Source organism: Penicillium roqueforti (assembly GCF_015533775.1).
Source record: "Penicillium roqueforti strain LCP96 04111 chromosome Unknown scaffold_03, whole genome shotgun sequence".
In the NCBI taxonomy this organism is placed as follows: domain Eukaryota; kingdom Fungi; phylum Ascomycota; class Eurotiomycetes; order Eurotiales; family Aspergillaceae; genus Penicillium; species Penicillium roqueforti.
In genome coordinates, this window is record NW_024067567.1 from 1,040,206 (window position 1) to 1,052,116 (window position 11,911).

Genomic DNA, 11,911 nt, shown 5'->3' on the forward strand with positions numbered 1-11,911 from the left:
CTACCACTAGACCAATGATGCTAGTTGTATGATTTGTTCCTCACTGTAGTGACTATGTTTGCTTAGACTCACGACTATAATTCACATTGAAAGTAAGATCAAATAGTTATAAAGTAGGTATGCGTAATTGAATTTGATAGATGTGATTGGATAAGTTCATTTAGAATTTAATCACAATTCTGCTCACATTTGAACAAGTCTGTAGGCAATGTGTGAATTGATATGGTACACAGAGTCTTGAATGTGAATATATATTCCACCGACCTCGAGAGATATGTAAACGCTTACAAAATATGATAACACGGGAATTATTTGCATCACAGATAAAAAGACAAGGGCGAAGGCCTCGAAATCTATTGTTTGAAAGAGCTGAGGAACAAAAGTGGCAATAGCTGCCAGACGAAAAAGGCAAGGAAAGTGTATAGGAAAGCAGAGAAGATAAAGTAAAAGCAACCCTCGACTAATCATCCCACTCTTCATCCAGTTGATCTATGAGCCTGTTCTCGGCATCCACGTCACGCCCCTGACCGCGTCCCCCACGCCCCCCACGTCCTCCGATGGCGCCGATGAAACCGCCACGGCCGTCCGAGTCCGCGCGGGTGTAGCCATTGCCTGCGGCGGACCCCCTGCAACGGAAGAGGTTACCTAGCGACGAAAAGAGAATCACGAACATGTCCTGTTGGTGCAGAAAGAAAGAAGTGGTCAGTGTCATGTTTCAAACAATGAGGCTCGCAATTGAAACCAATCATTTAAGTACACGCAATAAAACATATAGTCCGTCTAACCAAGTAAGAGGAGCTGTCTCCTACCATCCCGAAGATGAAGTGGCAGATTCATTGACAAGTACCCAAGGGACAATCCACTTGCATGAATCAAGACATCTTGTCAAACATATGGAAATGTAGACGCCGTGATCAACACAGGCGGTCAGAATCAAAGGAAAGAACATGCAGGTAAAAAAAAGAATGATCTATGCCTGACAAGAAATAAGGAAATGGATGGGACAGGCCAACCGCAATCGTCTTTCCCGAAGGGATTGGTCCCTAGACTAGCCAGAGCGAGTTCAATCCATCCTTGAAACAGGTAGTCCTGCCCCATTTGAATCCCGAAACTTATGCGACACGAACTTGCCATGTCTGAATTTGCGACGAGGCCAACATGGGATCAATGCTAGGATACTTACTTTGACAAAGTCGAAAAAGCCAGCCCACAGGCTGAAGTTTGGACACTGGCGCCAGCCACGTTGATGCATGACCGTTCGCTGGTAGGCGCAGCCACCAATCAGATATACGGCGATGGCGATCACCATACTAGAGGACAGGGTCAGCATGGATTATATGGGGTGTTCCCCCAAGACACAGAAGGGGTGCTCACATCACACCGAATACGCCGCCCGGTCCCAAGCCGCCGGCGTTGGGATCTACGGCGATTCCACCACATGCCGCCGAGCTACGGACTTCGAAGAAGTATGAGCACTCATCCATGGAGCCAACGAAGGAAGCCGTGGCCACGTTTGGCGCAGCGTCGCGGTCACATAGGAAAGACATGATAGTCGACTTATTGCGTGTGGAGGCATTGGAACTGCCCGTGTTATAATTGTCCGGACAAGGCGAGCCATTGGTATAATTGAGAACGAGTTTGCGGCCACGGAAGAAAGGTTCAGATGCTTGTTGCCTGTATATGACCGAGAATCGTTAGCACAGTAAGCAGGGAATACAACTAGTGTATCCGGTTTAGATAGAGATCTGCCATACCCTATGGAGTATCTTTTATCATCCCGCTCGTAATATGCACTGACGTTCTTCCACCGCGATGACTCTATCCCGACCACATCCGTCACGTTCTCAATGACCGGCGCGCATATGTTGATTGTGAAATTAGCCGGGTAATCATGACCCCTGGCATACCAGCTCTCGGTCCGCGCATCCTTCGCGAGTTTGTTTCCGTCCTTCATTTTGGGCGGGGATAATGAGATCGCATTGAGGTCGAAGTACAATCCAGTGGTCGGCGAGCGGGCAACACAGGGAGCGTCATCTTCAAAATGGGAAGAGTATGATGCGCTAGATAATCCGAGAATTGAGGATAGAAGGAAAATGGAGTAATGAGCGGAGCTAGTGAGCCTCATGGTGGACTGGTCACCCAGGCCTAAGGCAGTCTGAGAATAGAACGAGATGAAATGGAATAAAGTAAAGAATGTGGAGAGACTAGAGAAAGATATATAACCTGCAAAATGATAGAAATGACCTTAATGGATCGGTGCGAAGGAGGTAGGTTGTATGCGTGCAGGTAACGCCGGGCTGATAGAGATAGAGGCTTACGTAGCATCACCGCTGTGGGGGCGATGCGGAGCAAACCTGGCGGAACACCAACCATCCGATGTCGTACGCGCCTTAAGGCTCCCGGGTCTTATTTAAGGATCTTCCCCAGCTCTTGGATTATTTCTCTGTCTATCCATTGGCCCAGTCATCACTTCAATATGCCTACCAAAAAGGACTCCATAAAAACACCCGTGCAGCCAGTGCCGGAGAAACGTGGTTATGAGTTTGGTGGACCGTATGTCTTTTCCCTTTCAATCGCGTTAAGCTGAGCTGACATTTGCAATAGACTAGGTGCTTTTGGTATTATATTTGGATTGCCCATCCTGATCTACCTCTTTACCTTCGTCTGCAACGATGTCTCTGGTTGTCCCGCACCATCGCTACTGAATCCCTCGACTTTGTCACTCGAACAATTGAAGCGTGAAGTGGGTTGGCCGGAGGAGGGAATCACGGCGCTTTATGATACCAATGTTACACTGTGGACACTGAGCTACTATGTCTTCAGTCTGTTCTTGCAGGTCTTCCTTCCCGGTCAGGAGGCAGATGGTGTTGTGTTGGCCTGCAGAGGACAACTGAAGTATAAATTCAATGGTATGGCATTGGCAGCAGTCCTCCCTCACACATCGCATTCAAACATTGAAGTTTTTTTTTTTCTGACTCGGCTCATTTGTAGCGTTCTCCTCTGCCATCATTATCCTCTCGGGCCTCACCGGGGGCACTTATCTCTATGGAGCCGACTTTGTGGTGTGGACATTTCTATGGGACAACTATGTCCAGGTCATTACAGCAAACTTGTTGATCTCTTCTTTTGCTGCACTGTTCGTCTACGTGAGGAGCTTCACAGTTCCAGCCCCAGGGCAGGCAAACCCAAATCTACGAGAGCTGGCACCTGGTGGCCATACGGGCAACATGCTCTACGACTTCTTCATTGGACGTGAACTCAACCCTCGTGTTCGCCTGCCCATTCCGTTTGTCAGTGAGGCATCGCGTACTGTCGATATTAAGGTGTTCATGGAGATGAGACCGGGCTTGCTTGGATGGACAATTCTGAACCTGTCCAATGTAGCCCACCAATACCGAACCTATGGCTATATCACTGACTCAATTGTGCTGGTCACTCTTTTCCAGGGATTCTACATTCTTGATGCCCTATACATGGAGCCAGCAATCATGACCACCATGGATGTAATCATGGACGGATTTGGATTCATGTTATCTTTTGGCGACGTGGTTTGGGTGCCCCATCTGTACAGCATCCAGAGCCGTTATCTCTCTGTCTTCCCCTACGAGCTTGGCTTGACCGGTATGGCTGTTGTTCTAGGTGTCACAGCCGTTGGATATTCGATCTTCCGCGGCGCCAACAATCAGAAGAACCGTTTCCGCACGAATCCCAATGACCCCCGCGTGAAAAACATCAAGTACATCGAAACTGCCGCTGGATCTAAACTGATGATCTCCGGCTGGTGGGGTCTGGCGCGTCACATCAACTACCTGGGCGACTGGACTATGTCGTGGGCCTACTGCCTACCAACTGGTGTTGCGGGATATGTTCTCATCGAGAGCATCAACCCAGCCAGTGGCGCTGTCCAGAAGCAAGCCATGCAGACCCCAGAAATCCGTGGCTGGGGTATGATTTTCACATACTTCTACATGCTCTACTTTGGTATCTTGTTGATCCACCGTGAGATGCGTGATGAGGAGAAATGCGAGAAGAAGTATGGCGCTGACTGGAAGCGTTATACCTCGATCGTCCGCAATCGCATCATCCCTGGAATCTACTGAGAGATTTTATCAAGAACTACTTTCACATGTTTTTGGATTTACTTCTATGCCTTATTTTTGTATATTAATGATCCCGAATACTTTTATCTGCGATTACTTTTATAATAGGCCCACCGAATCAAGCCTGCTCTCAAGGGTATAAGGAGCAAGATACTAGCTATCCCAATCCCCGGAGTCATCTCTGATATTCTGACTCGATCCGTGAGCTGTGTTCGGCATGCCAGGGATATCGGAATTTCCTATTAACCGAGCAATCGGAGTTGGCCACCAAAGGAATATCTGCATGAATTGGTCTATGTAACCGGGCGGGAATTACTCGAATAAGATAGATTGCTCGTTCCGATCAACTTAAAATTATTCCTCAGTGTCAATCCCATGGCAATAACTACCAAGTAGAGGAGGGAGGGATGGAGGGAATAGGGGAAATTATTTACATAATTGATATCGAAAGTGAGACGCGAGTTTGAAACTCATTGAACAAATGTACCAGTATGAACCGTTCCGTTGTTCTTCAATCATCTTCAGAATCTTCAAAATTGTCACCTGCCTTCCTCATAGAATCAACCATGTGAGTTTTGAGCTCATTGACGAAGCGATCAATCTTTCTCTTGTAGCTGGCGCCAGAGTCCACAAGGAAGTTATCATGCACACTCATATAAACGAAGACAGCAAAATGGTGACGGGTCAGCCGTTCTAGTCGCATATCTTGCCGTTGTGCTTTTGTCTTGTTGAAGATATGAAGGGTTGACAAGTAGTCTAGCTCCTTTGTCTCGCATGCGTCGTAAACCCGAGGGCCGTCCAATATCCGGCATTCGTTGTCAATAAAGTACTTGGCGAATGGAACAAGCACATCTCGGAATCCATATTGACAACCTGTTGTATCGATAATCCATGTTTCGTTCCTCTCCATCCGTTCTATCTTCAAAACCGCGTGCGGACCGCCGTACAAGTCAGGACCAGGAACAAGCCTAGTTGGAACCCGTGGCCTCCCGATATTGACGACCATGGTCTCGATTTTCAAGGGTACCCCTGCTTTGTTTCAGCCATGTCTCACTTGGGTACTTAGGAGTTAGAAATAATTCTTACCTCCAAGGAGTTTTCTGGTCAAGGGACCTAAGAGTGACATGGCTGCTGTGGATTGGCTTTTCAGGAGAGCCGCTTCCTTGTGGTCGATGTTGTCAGTGATGTGGTTTGGGAAGGGACCATGTTTAGATAGAGATGAAACCGGTCTTTGATTTTGATGGAGATACAGGACTCCATCTCGATACTCAATCTTGGTTAGATCCACGTCGTATACAGTCTCTCTGTATGCCAACATGGCTGCCTTCAATATCAGGGCAGCTCGGAAGAGTAATCTCCGTCGCTGCATATTCTTGCAATAGGCTTTGTGTTTTGGCCAGTCCATTATCTGACACTTGTGGCTGCAGTAAAAAACAACTCGAGAATCGCCGCTTTGGTATTCGGGTGCATGCGAGCAGCCCAAACACATTGTCTTAGCTTTTGTCTCACATTTTGCACACTCGGCTAGAGCCTTCGGAGTCATTTTGAAGACAAAGCTGGAGTATGAAATCAGTGCTCTCTTGAAGAAGCGGATTCCTCTATCGAATGTTGCTCATGGGAGTTGACATCTAAGGTGTGAAGTCGTAGCTTGGTGAGACTGGAATCAGAAAGCATGGGAGAAGAAAGATAGTGGTGAGAAGAACAAGAACAAACAATCAAAGGTGTGAGAAAAACCCTGAGACATCCCATTGTTGACATTCTCTTGGACTCATTGACACCCTGATTGATTAGATCGCGGTTTTTTGTTTGACGCCTTTGGCTGCCAATCAAGAACGGTACAAACCAGTCCTCTTCTTTTCTCTCTGATAGCAAGAAGTTTTTTAAACATATGGCTTTTTTTTGTTTAGAAACGATATATGGGTATCTTGAGAGGGGAATACGATAGGTTTACTATGTATGGCCTAGAGTAATCTTTAGCACTCTTTCATCCCTGGACACAATCAACGCTTTCGCTTTTTGGGGTCAACCAAAACATCCAAGCCCCAAGATTCATCTCCTGCATTAGGAATCCATCCCTTGAGAACCACTTTCGCATCCCTGATGGCCTGCATACGGATTTGCAACGGGTCTCCTAATCTGGTAGGATTTTTGAAATCCTGGTAGGTGGTTATATCTGGCATGTGTTGTTGAACTGCCTTGATATGAGAATCTTCAGTCCCCAATAACGGTCCGGCTGGGGAGACATCAGTTGTATAGGTGCGTGGAACGGATGTAGGCCCAATTTCGCGAAATAGAGACCAAAGCTTGGCTCGGGATAGAGAAGAGGCTCCACGGGCACCAGGTGAGGATGCCCGGTTTCCTTGCTTCACACCGTTGATGATAGTCTCATACAAACCAGTCTTGGAACGGCAAAGAGTTGGCACTGACTTGCTGCCGGTATCCATGGTCATTACCAATGGGTGATGATACGAGGGAGCCAATACCCAAATGGCGCTCACATTCCCTGGCCTGGTCTTCCTAACATTTGTACCGGGGCTCGAAGGGTCTCCTTGCTGCTCCACAGAAGCTGCAGGAAGAGGCCCGGATTTGGGCTTAGCGAAACGCCAAAGTGCTGTCACCTCTTCACTCGGCACCGAAAGAACCTGGAATGGCCGGAATCGATATCCTGGTGTGCTTTCTTTGAAATTTGCCCCTCTAGGCCAATATCGCCCACCCAAAGGCTGCATTCGGCCATTCTCGCCAAAGGAACGGGCACAGCCAACTTGGCTTATTTCGTCCTCAGGAAGAATCAGACCTGCTAGATAGGCGTTTTCTGTAGGAGCAATGAGGCGACTGGTCTCACAGGACAGCAAGGAGGAAACCTGCCGTAATGCAAGCTTGTCTGAGCAGGACTTGCTGCGTGTGGACTCGGCGTCCATTCGTGCTGGCTTTCGACGTACGACCCCGAGAAGAGAGAAATGGGCCCGGCCATCTAGAAGGGTCTCTGTATCTGGGAGCTCTGCGTCTTGGATTTCTGACAAAGAGGCTTCTTGCTGTGAAATCTCCCACGGTGTAGCGTCTTCTTGAGCTGCCATGCAGAGCTCCATGCTCGCATCGCCGCAGGGAGCACATGTGCAATACATGTAAATCTTGATATCAGGCCGAAGCTTAAAAGGCGGCCATTCTGTGGGCGGTGTACTAGTATTATCTTCATCCTCTTCAATCTCTCTCCTTTGTATAAATGGGGAATCTGAGATTTTCTCATTATCGAGGGTACAAGTATCATGGCCATTCGGTAATTGCTTCTCCCGAAATAGGACACTGTTGCATTCTGTCAAGAGCCAATAATTGAATGCTCGGATGGCCAATATCTCGGCGTGACAGTCATGTAGTACAAGACCCCTACAGCGTGGGATGTGAGATGCTGACAAGCATTTTGCGCCACTCCTACATGAATATCAGTGAATATGGGTCAGACTTGGAAGTGGGGAATTCAAAACTTACGTGACAGATATGCAGGTCAGACTTTCAGAATGTGTGTTTTCTCCTATAAGGGAAGAGACAAAAACGTTACTATAGAACATCAAGTGTTGTGAGGATGAAGTAAAAAGCAAATGATGGACCCATCCCCTTCACACTACATGCATGGATGAGGGATGATAACCTGGTCATGGTAAGTAATGGAGCATACCTTTGACAGCTACAATACCAGTCATTGGAATCCATTCTCTCGATCCATCCGGAAATATGGTTGGCTTACTGCGTGTTGGCAGAGCATCGAAATGTGCATGAACCAGCGATGCTATCCGGGACGGTAATGATGAACTAGATGTGTCCACAGACATTGGATATGGTCACAGTCCGAGTAGCAATTTTCTAAACAACCAAAGGCTTTGTTGAAGGCAAAGACAGGATTGAAGAATCCCAAGATGCCCACACAGTCACGTGTTACCCATATAATATATGCCTGAGGCATAATTAGTTCCCTTCTATCTTTTGTCGTCCTTTCAAGTTTCCCGCGATCCTTCTCAGTCCAACGTCAACATCTCTATTCTCCACCATGGCCGACAAGCTCCGTACCATCCAGAACCTTGAGGCTCTCCAGGCCCGTTACATCGGTACCGGACACGCCGACACCACCAAGTACGAATGGACATCCAACATCCTCCGTGACAGCTACTCCTCCTACGTTGGTCACCCTCCTCTGCTATCCTACATGGCAGTCGGCATGGGCGAACCAAAAGAGAAGGTGCGCGCAATGATGCTGGAGAAAATGGTTAGAGGCGCTGGTAATCCGCCAGAGGTATGTGGCATCTTGCGGAGTTGCTCAGCATATACAAGGATGGGTTGGCTAACAAGTGCTCTCCAATGATTAGACTCAAGAGTAAACCTACTAAGTGTGGCTTATTCTTGTTTTCCTTGATACCCCTTGTCGCGTCCTCGGATTTCCATACAGATCCCCCGATATTCCGACCACCCCTCGATTCCTTCGGTAGGAATAACAATTCCAACTCAACATATGAAACGCTCTAAACGAACAAGGCCGTCGTATCCCTCTTTCTGGCAGTTGGTATCCCCGAGTGTTTGCCCGTATTCTGGAACCTCGAGAATCTTTCAATTCTTGTCAGTGAGCGGACAACTTGTGATATACCCTGCCTACCACATGAAGTTATCAGCAAGTTCTGAACTACCCAACTAGCACCATGGCCTGTAGATGGCCTGGAATTGCTTGAAGAGCATCAGATTACTCAACTGCACCCAATGCATAGGGAAAACAGTCCCAGAGCCGTATCTTCACTTGATCTATCATGGTCTGCAATATCATAATCAAATCATCATGACGATAATGTATTGAGACATGAAGATATCCAATTCCAACCTTCATTCCGTAGAAATATGCAGTAAAAGACATAGGACAAAGTATGTCGTTATAAAATCATAGGACATGTCAGACCCTCCCGTCAAAATCAAAACAAGAAAAAAAAAACAACGAGTATGTACAAGCCATAGAATTATGGTCATCCACCAATTAAGCAACCTCCGACTTTGCCGCCAACTTCGTATTCTCCGCCTGCAACGAAGAAACAAGATCGACCCATTTCTGGCGCTCAGAGCGAAGCTGCTTGACCTCTTTCTTGAGATTATGTACCTCCTGCTTCAAGGTATCAACCTCGGACTTGTTTTTGGACTTAGACTTCTCCGAGCGCTCCTCATCCTTTTGCTGCCTTGCTTGAATCTTCGACGCAACCTTCAGTTGGTTAGCCTCGATCTTGCGCAGCTGCTTAAGCAGCTTAGATTCTCCGTGGACATAGTGGGTGGCTGCTTTGGGGAGATGCGACGGGTCGGGGGTTGCCATCCGCCCAGGAGATGGTTGGTCTTCATTGCTGATCTCGCTCTGCGGTTGGCCTTGGCTCTGCTGTGTGCGAGTGCTGGCAGGCCTGGAAGACCTATTCGTCGCTGCGCGCTTGCGCATTCCGGTAGTGTCACCATCTGCCTCGCTGATGCCTTTTACTGGGGTCCCTGAGACACTAGGCGGTTGCGATGAGATTTGGAATTTGTCGATTTCGGCGCGGACTTCCTCTAGCTTGCTTTCAACCTTGCGTTTGCGAATGGCTAGCTTTGCGAGCTCCTTCTCGTTGGAACTGAGCTTGCCATTCTTTGTCATTTGGATCAGTTCCTCCGGGGACATGTTATTCGTTACGTCCTCGACGGCAGTTGCTGCTTTTTCGGAATTGGCCGAGGATAATGAAACATCGTCTTGCTCTTGGGATCTTGAAGATTCGGCGTCCAACGCTGATTTATTTTGTTGGGCAATTTCTGGACGTAGATGTCTCATTCCATCTGCATCAATGTAGGAAACCTCATTCTCGGCTGGTAGATCACCCGATACCCTAGTGGGGGCGCCATAGCCTAGAACTTGTGGCGCGAACCGTTCCAGTCCAGTATTGAGCAAGCCAGTGACACTAGCAATCAGACCATGATGGGACTGGTCGGAGTCGCTGTCGAGTGATTCGTAATCCGAATCCGAGTCATCTTCCTGGTCGGAGTCGTATTCATTCACAGACTCCCCGGGTTTAGCCTTGACGCCTGATAAAGTATCTGCAGCTTCCGTTCCTGTGATTTCTCCTCGCTTGGGCGGCTTGTCATCTTGAAGAGCCCAATTGACGAATTTAGCGGCGTCTGTCCCCACGCTTCGTGGTGTTCCCTTGTCCACCATCCACCGCGGGATGTTCCCGCCCGGATCACTCCTGCTGACCATGATCCATTCAACAGGATTCATTTCTTCATGTTCCTCATCCCCAGCTCCATCCTGCCCAGGTAGCCCCACAGGGCGTTGCGAATTGGAGGACGCAGAATCACTATTCTTCTTACTCCCCTGGCTAGAAGAGCTGCTCCCACTGCTGTGCTTCTTAGGAATCTCCCGAATGAGCTCGACAGACTCATACTGTCCGCGAGTGTATCCCTGTTTATGCGGGATACCGGGGTGTTCACACGGCTTAGAGATCATCATCCAGCTGCGACCTGGCTGCTTAGTTCCGCCAATTTGCAATCCAGAATCGGAATTGATGATCAATTCCACAAAATCGCGGGGAGAAGTAGGTTTGGGAAACTGCGCCGATACATGGTAAACAACTAAATGGCCCAGAACCGAACCATCATGATCCTTGACCTCAATAGTATCCATCTTTCCTTCGGCGCCGATCCCGCGAATGCTCTTGTCAGGCGTGTGCCCCCTCTCAATCTTTCTGCGGTTTACTTTGAGCGTTTCATCGTACTCAGATGAAAGCTTCTTCCGCCATCGTGAGAATGGCATGCCCTCATGCACACTCCGTCGCCCGAACCATGAGCCCCCGCCGTCATTTGCGGAAAGTTTCCACACAGTCACGTCTAACGGGTTGTCCTTCGGTCCGCCCATCTTGAGCGGCTTCCCCCATTCCTTTTGCAGGTCTGTAATTTCCGAATCGGTCTCTTCCACTCGTGCGGGTGATGGGACTATTCGTCGGTCGGAGGAATTCGGTGTGTCGTCTAATCCTGGGTAGTCGTGATTATCGGAGATTGGAGGGTCTGGAAGTGACTCCGCTATCAGGCGGCTGTTTTTGAAGATCGCGCGCAAGTAGTCACGGAGCTCGTCGGGATCCTGGGGGACTTCGTCCCATGACGTCGGTTTGAGGCATTGGAGGGCATCGTGTAAGGTAGCCATATGTGCAGTAGGAGTGCCCTAATATTTGAAGTCCTCTCCTTCTGTGATGTTATCCAAGTTGTGCCGGTAGTGCAAGTGACCTCGGGATGTCCACTTGTTTCAAGTAGCGGGGTTTGTCAGCTCGTGGTTATGCCGGGATTAGGCCACGGAGGTGGGATAAGCGGGTGGCGGACACTTGGGCACCAAGATAATCCGAATCTAATGAAGATTGCAATGTCTAACAATCCTCAGGTGGCTTGCTTAGGCGGAAATGGTTCTGTGCAGAAAGGCTCTAGGTTATCAATTGCTGAAGCATGAGCTGGTAAATCCCAGATAAGAGACAAATGCAACGAAATTACATGCAAAAAGCCAATATCAGATAAAAGAAGCCAGATATAGATGCAAGTATAGAAAAGAAGTGACCTGTGAACGAAACACGCCGAGTCTCGATCAACTTGGATATGATGTAGGCCGGGCTGTCTTGGCGGTTGACGTTGACGTCATACACCTGGGGTAAATAACTATGTATACACAACCAACATCATCTGGATGTTGAGACATGTATTTATATTCAAATTTTTGTTATGATGAGTCTTATTCTATTAGGAAATGCCGGACACTGTGTTTGATACTTTACTTCCGACGAATAGGT

The 11,911-nt window shown here is 48.2% G+C and overlaps 6 protein-coding genes across 6 annotated transcripts; 2 read left to right on the forward strand and 4 right to left on the reverse strand.

Annotated features, from left to right (window-relative positions):
• Positions 1-1,112: 1,112 nt before the first annotated feature.
• LCP9604111_2820 (uncharacterized protein) lies at positions 1,113-1,954 on the reverse strand (the record flags this gene model as incomplete). Its single annotated transcript, XM_039070340.1, has 4 exons — positions 1,113-1,136; positions 1,184-1,310; positions 1,375-1,674; positions 1,755-1,954. 4 exons carry the CDS (start codon positions 1,952-1,954, stop codon positions 1,113-1,115), a joined length of 651 nt encoding a protein of 216 aa, XP_038931572.1.
• Positions 1,955-2,476: 522 nt separating this feature from the next.
• Positions 2,477-4,100, forward strand: erg24B (uncharacterized protein; the record flags this gene model as incomplete). Its single annotated transcript, XM_039070341.1, has 3 exons — positions 2,477-2,553; positions 2,605-2,909; positions 2,992-4,100. The coding sequence occupies 3 exons, from the start codon at positions 2,477-2,479 to the stop codon at positions 4,098-4,100; spliced, it is 1,491 nt and encodes a 496-aa protein (XP_038931573.1).
• Positions 4,101-4,611: 511 nt separating this feature from the next.
• LCP9604111_2822 (uncharacterized protein) lies at positions 4,612-5,226 on the reverse strand (the record flags this gene model as incomplete). The annotated part of the gene is made up of 2 exons (XM_039070342.1): positions 4,612-5,129; positions 5,187-5,226. 2 exons carry the CDS (start codon positions 5,224-5,226, stop codon positions 4,612-4,614), a joined length of 558 nt encoding a protein of 185 aa, XP_038931574.1.
• An 874-nt stretch (positions 5,227-6,100) lies between these two features.
• LCP9604111_2823 (tRNA-specific adenosine deaminase) lies at positions 6,101-7,924 on the reverse strand (the record flags this gene model as incomplete). Its single annotated transcript, XM_039070343.1, has 4 exons — positions 6,101-7,526; positions 7,584-7,626; positions 7,771-7,779; positions 7,840-7,924. 4 exons carry the CDS (start codon positions 7,922-7,924, stop codon positions 6,101-6,103), a joined length of 1,563 nt encoding a protein of 520 aa, XP_038931575.1.
• A 215-nt stretch (positions 7,925-8,139) lies between these two features.
• LCP9604111_2824 (splicing factor 3B subunit 5 family protein) lies at positions 8,140-8,467 on the forward strand (the record flags this gene model as incomplete). The annotated part of the gene is made up of 2 exons (XM_039070344.1): positions 8,140-8,382; positions 8,456-8,467. 2 exons carry the CDS (start codon positions 8,140-8,142, stop codon positions 8,465-8,467), a joined length of 255 nt encoding a protein of 84 aa, XP_038931576.1.
• A 641-nt stretch (positions 8,468-9,108) lies between these two features.
• On the reverse strand, positions 9,109-11,280 carry LCP9604111_2825 (uncharacterized protein; the record flags this gene model as incomplete). Its single annotated transcript, XM_039070345.1, has 1 exon — positions 9,109-11,280. One exon carries the CDS (start codon positions 11,278-11,280, stop codon positions 9,109-9,111), a length of 2,172 nt encoding a protein of 723 aa, XP_038931577.1.
• Between the last annotated feature and the right edge of the window lie 631 nt (positions 11,281-11,911).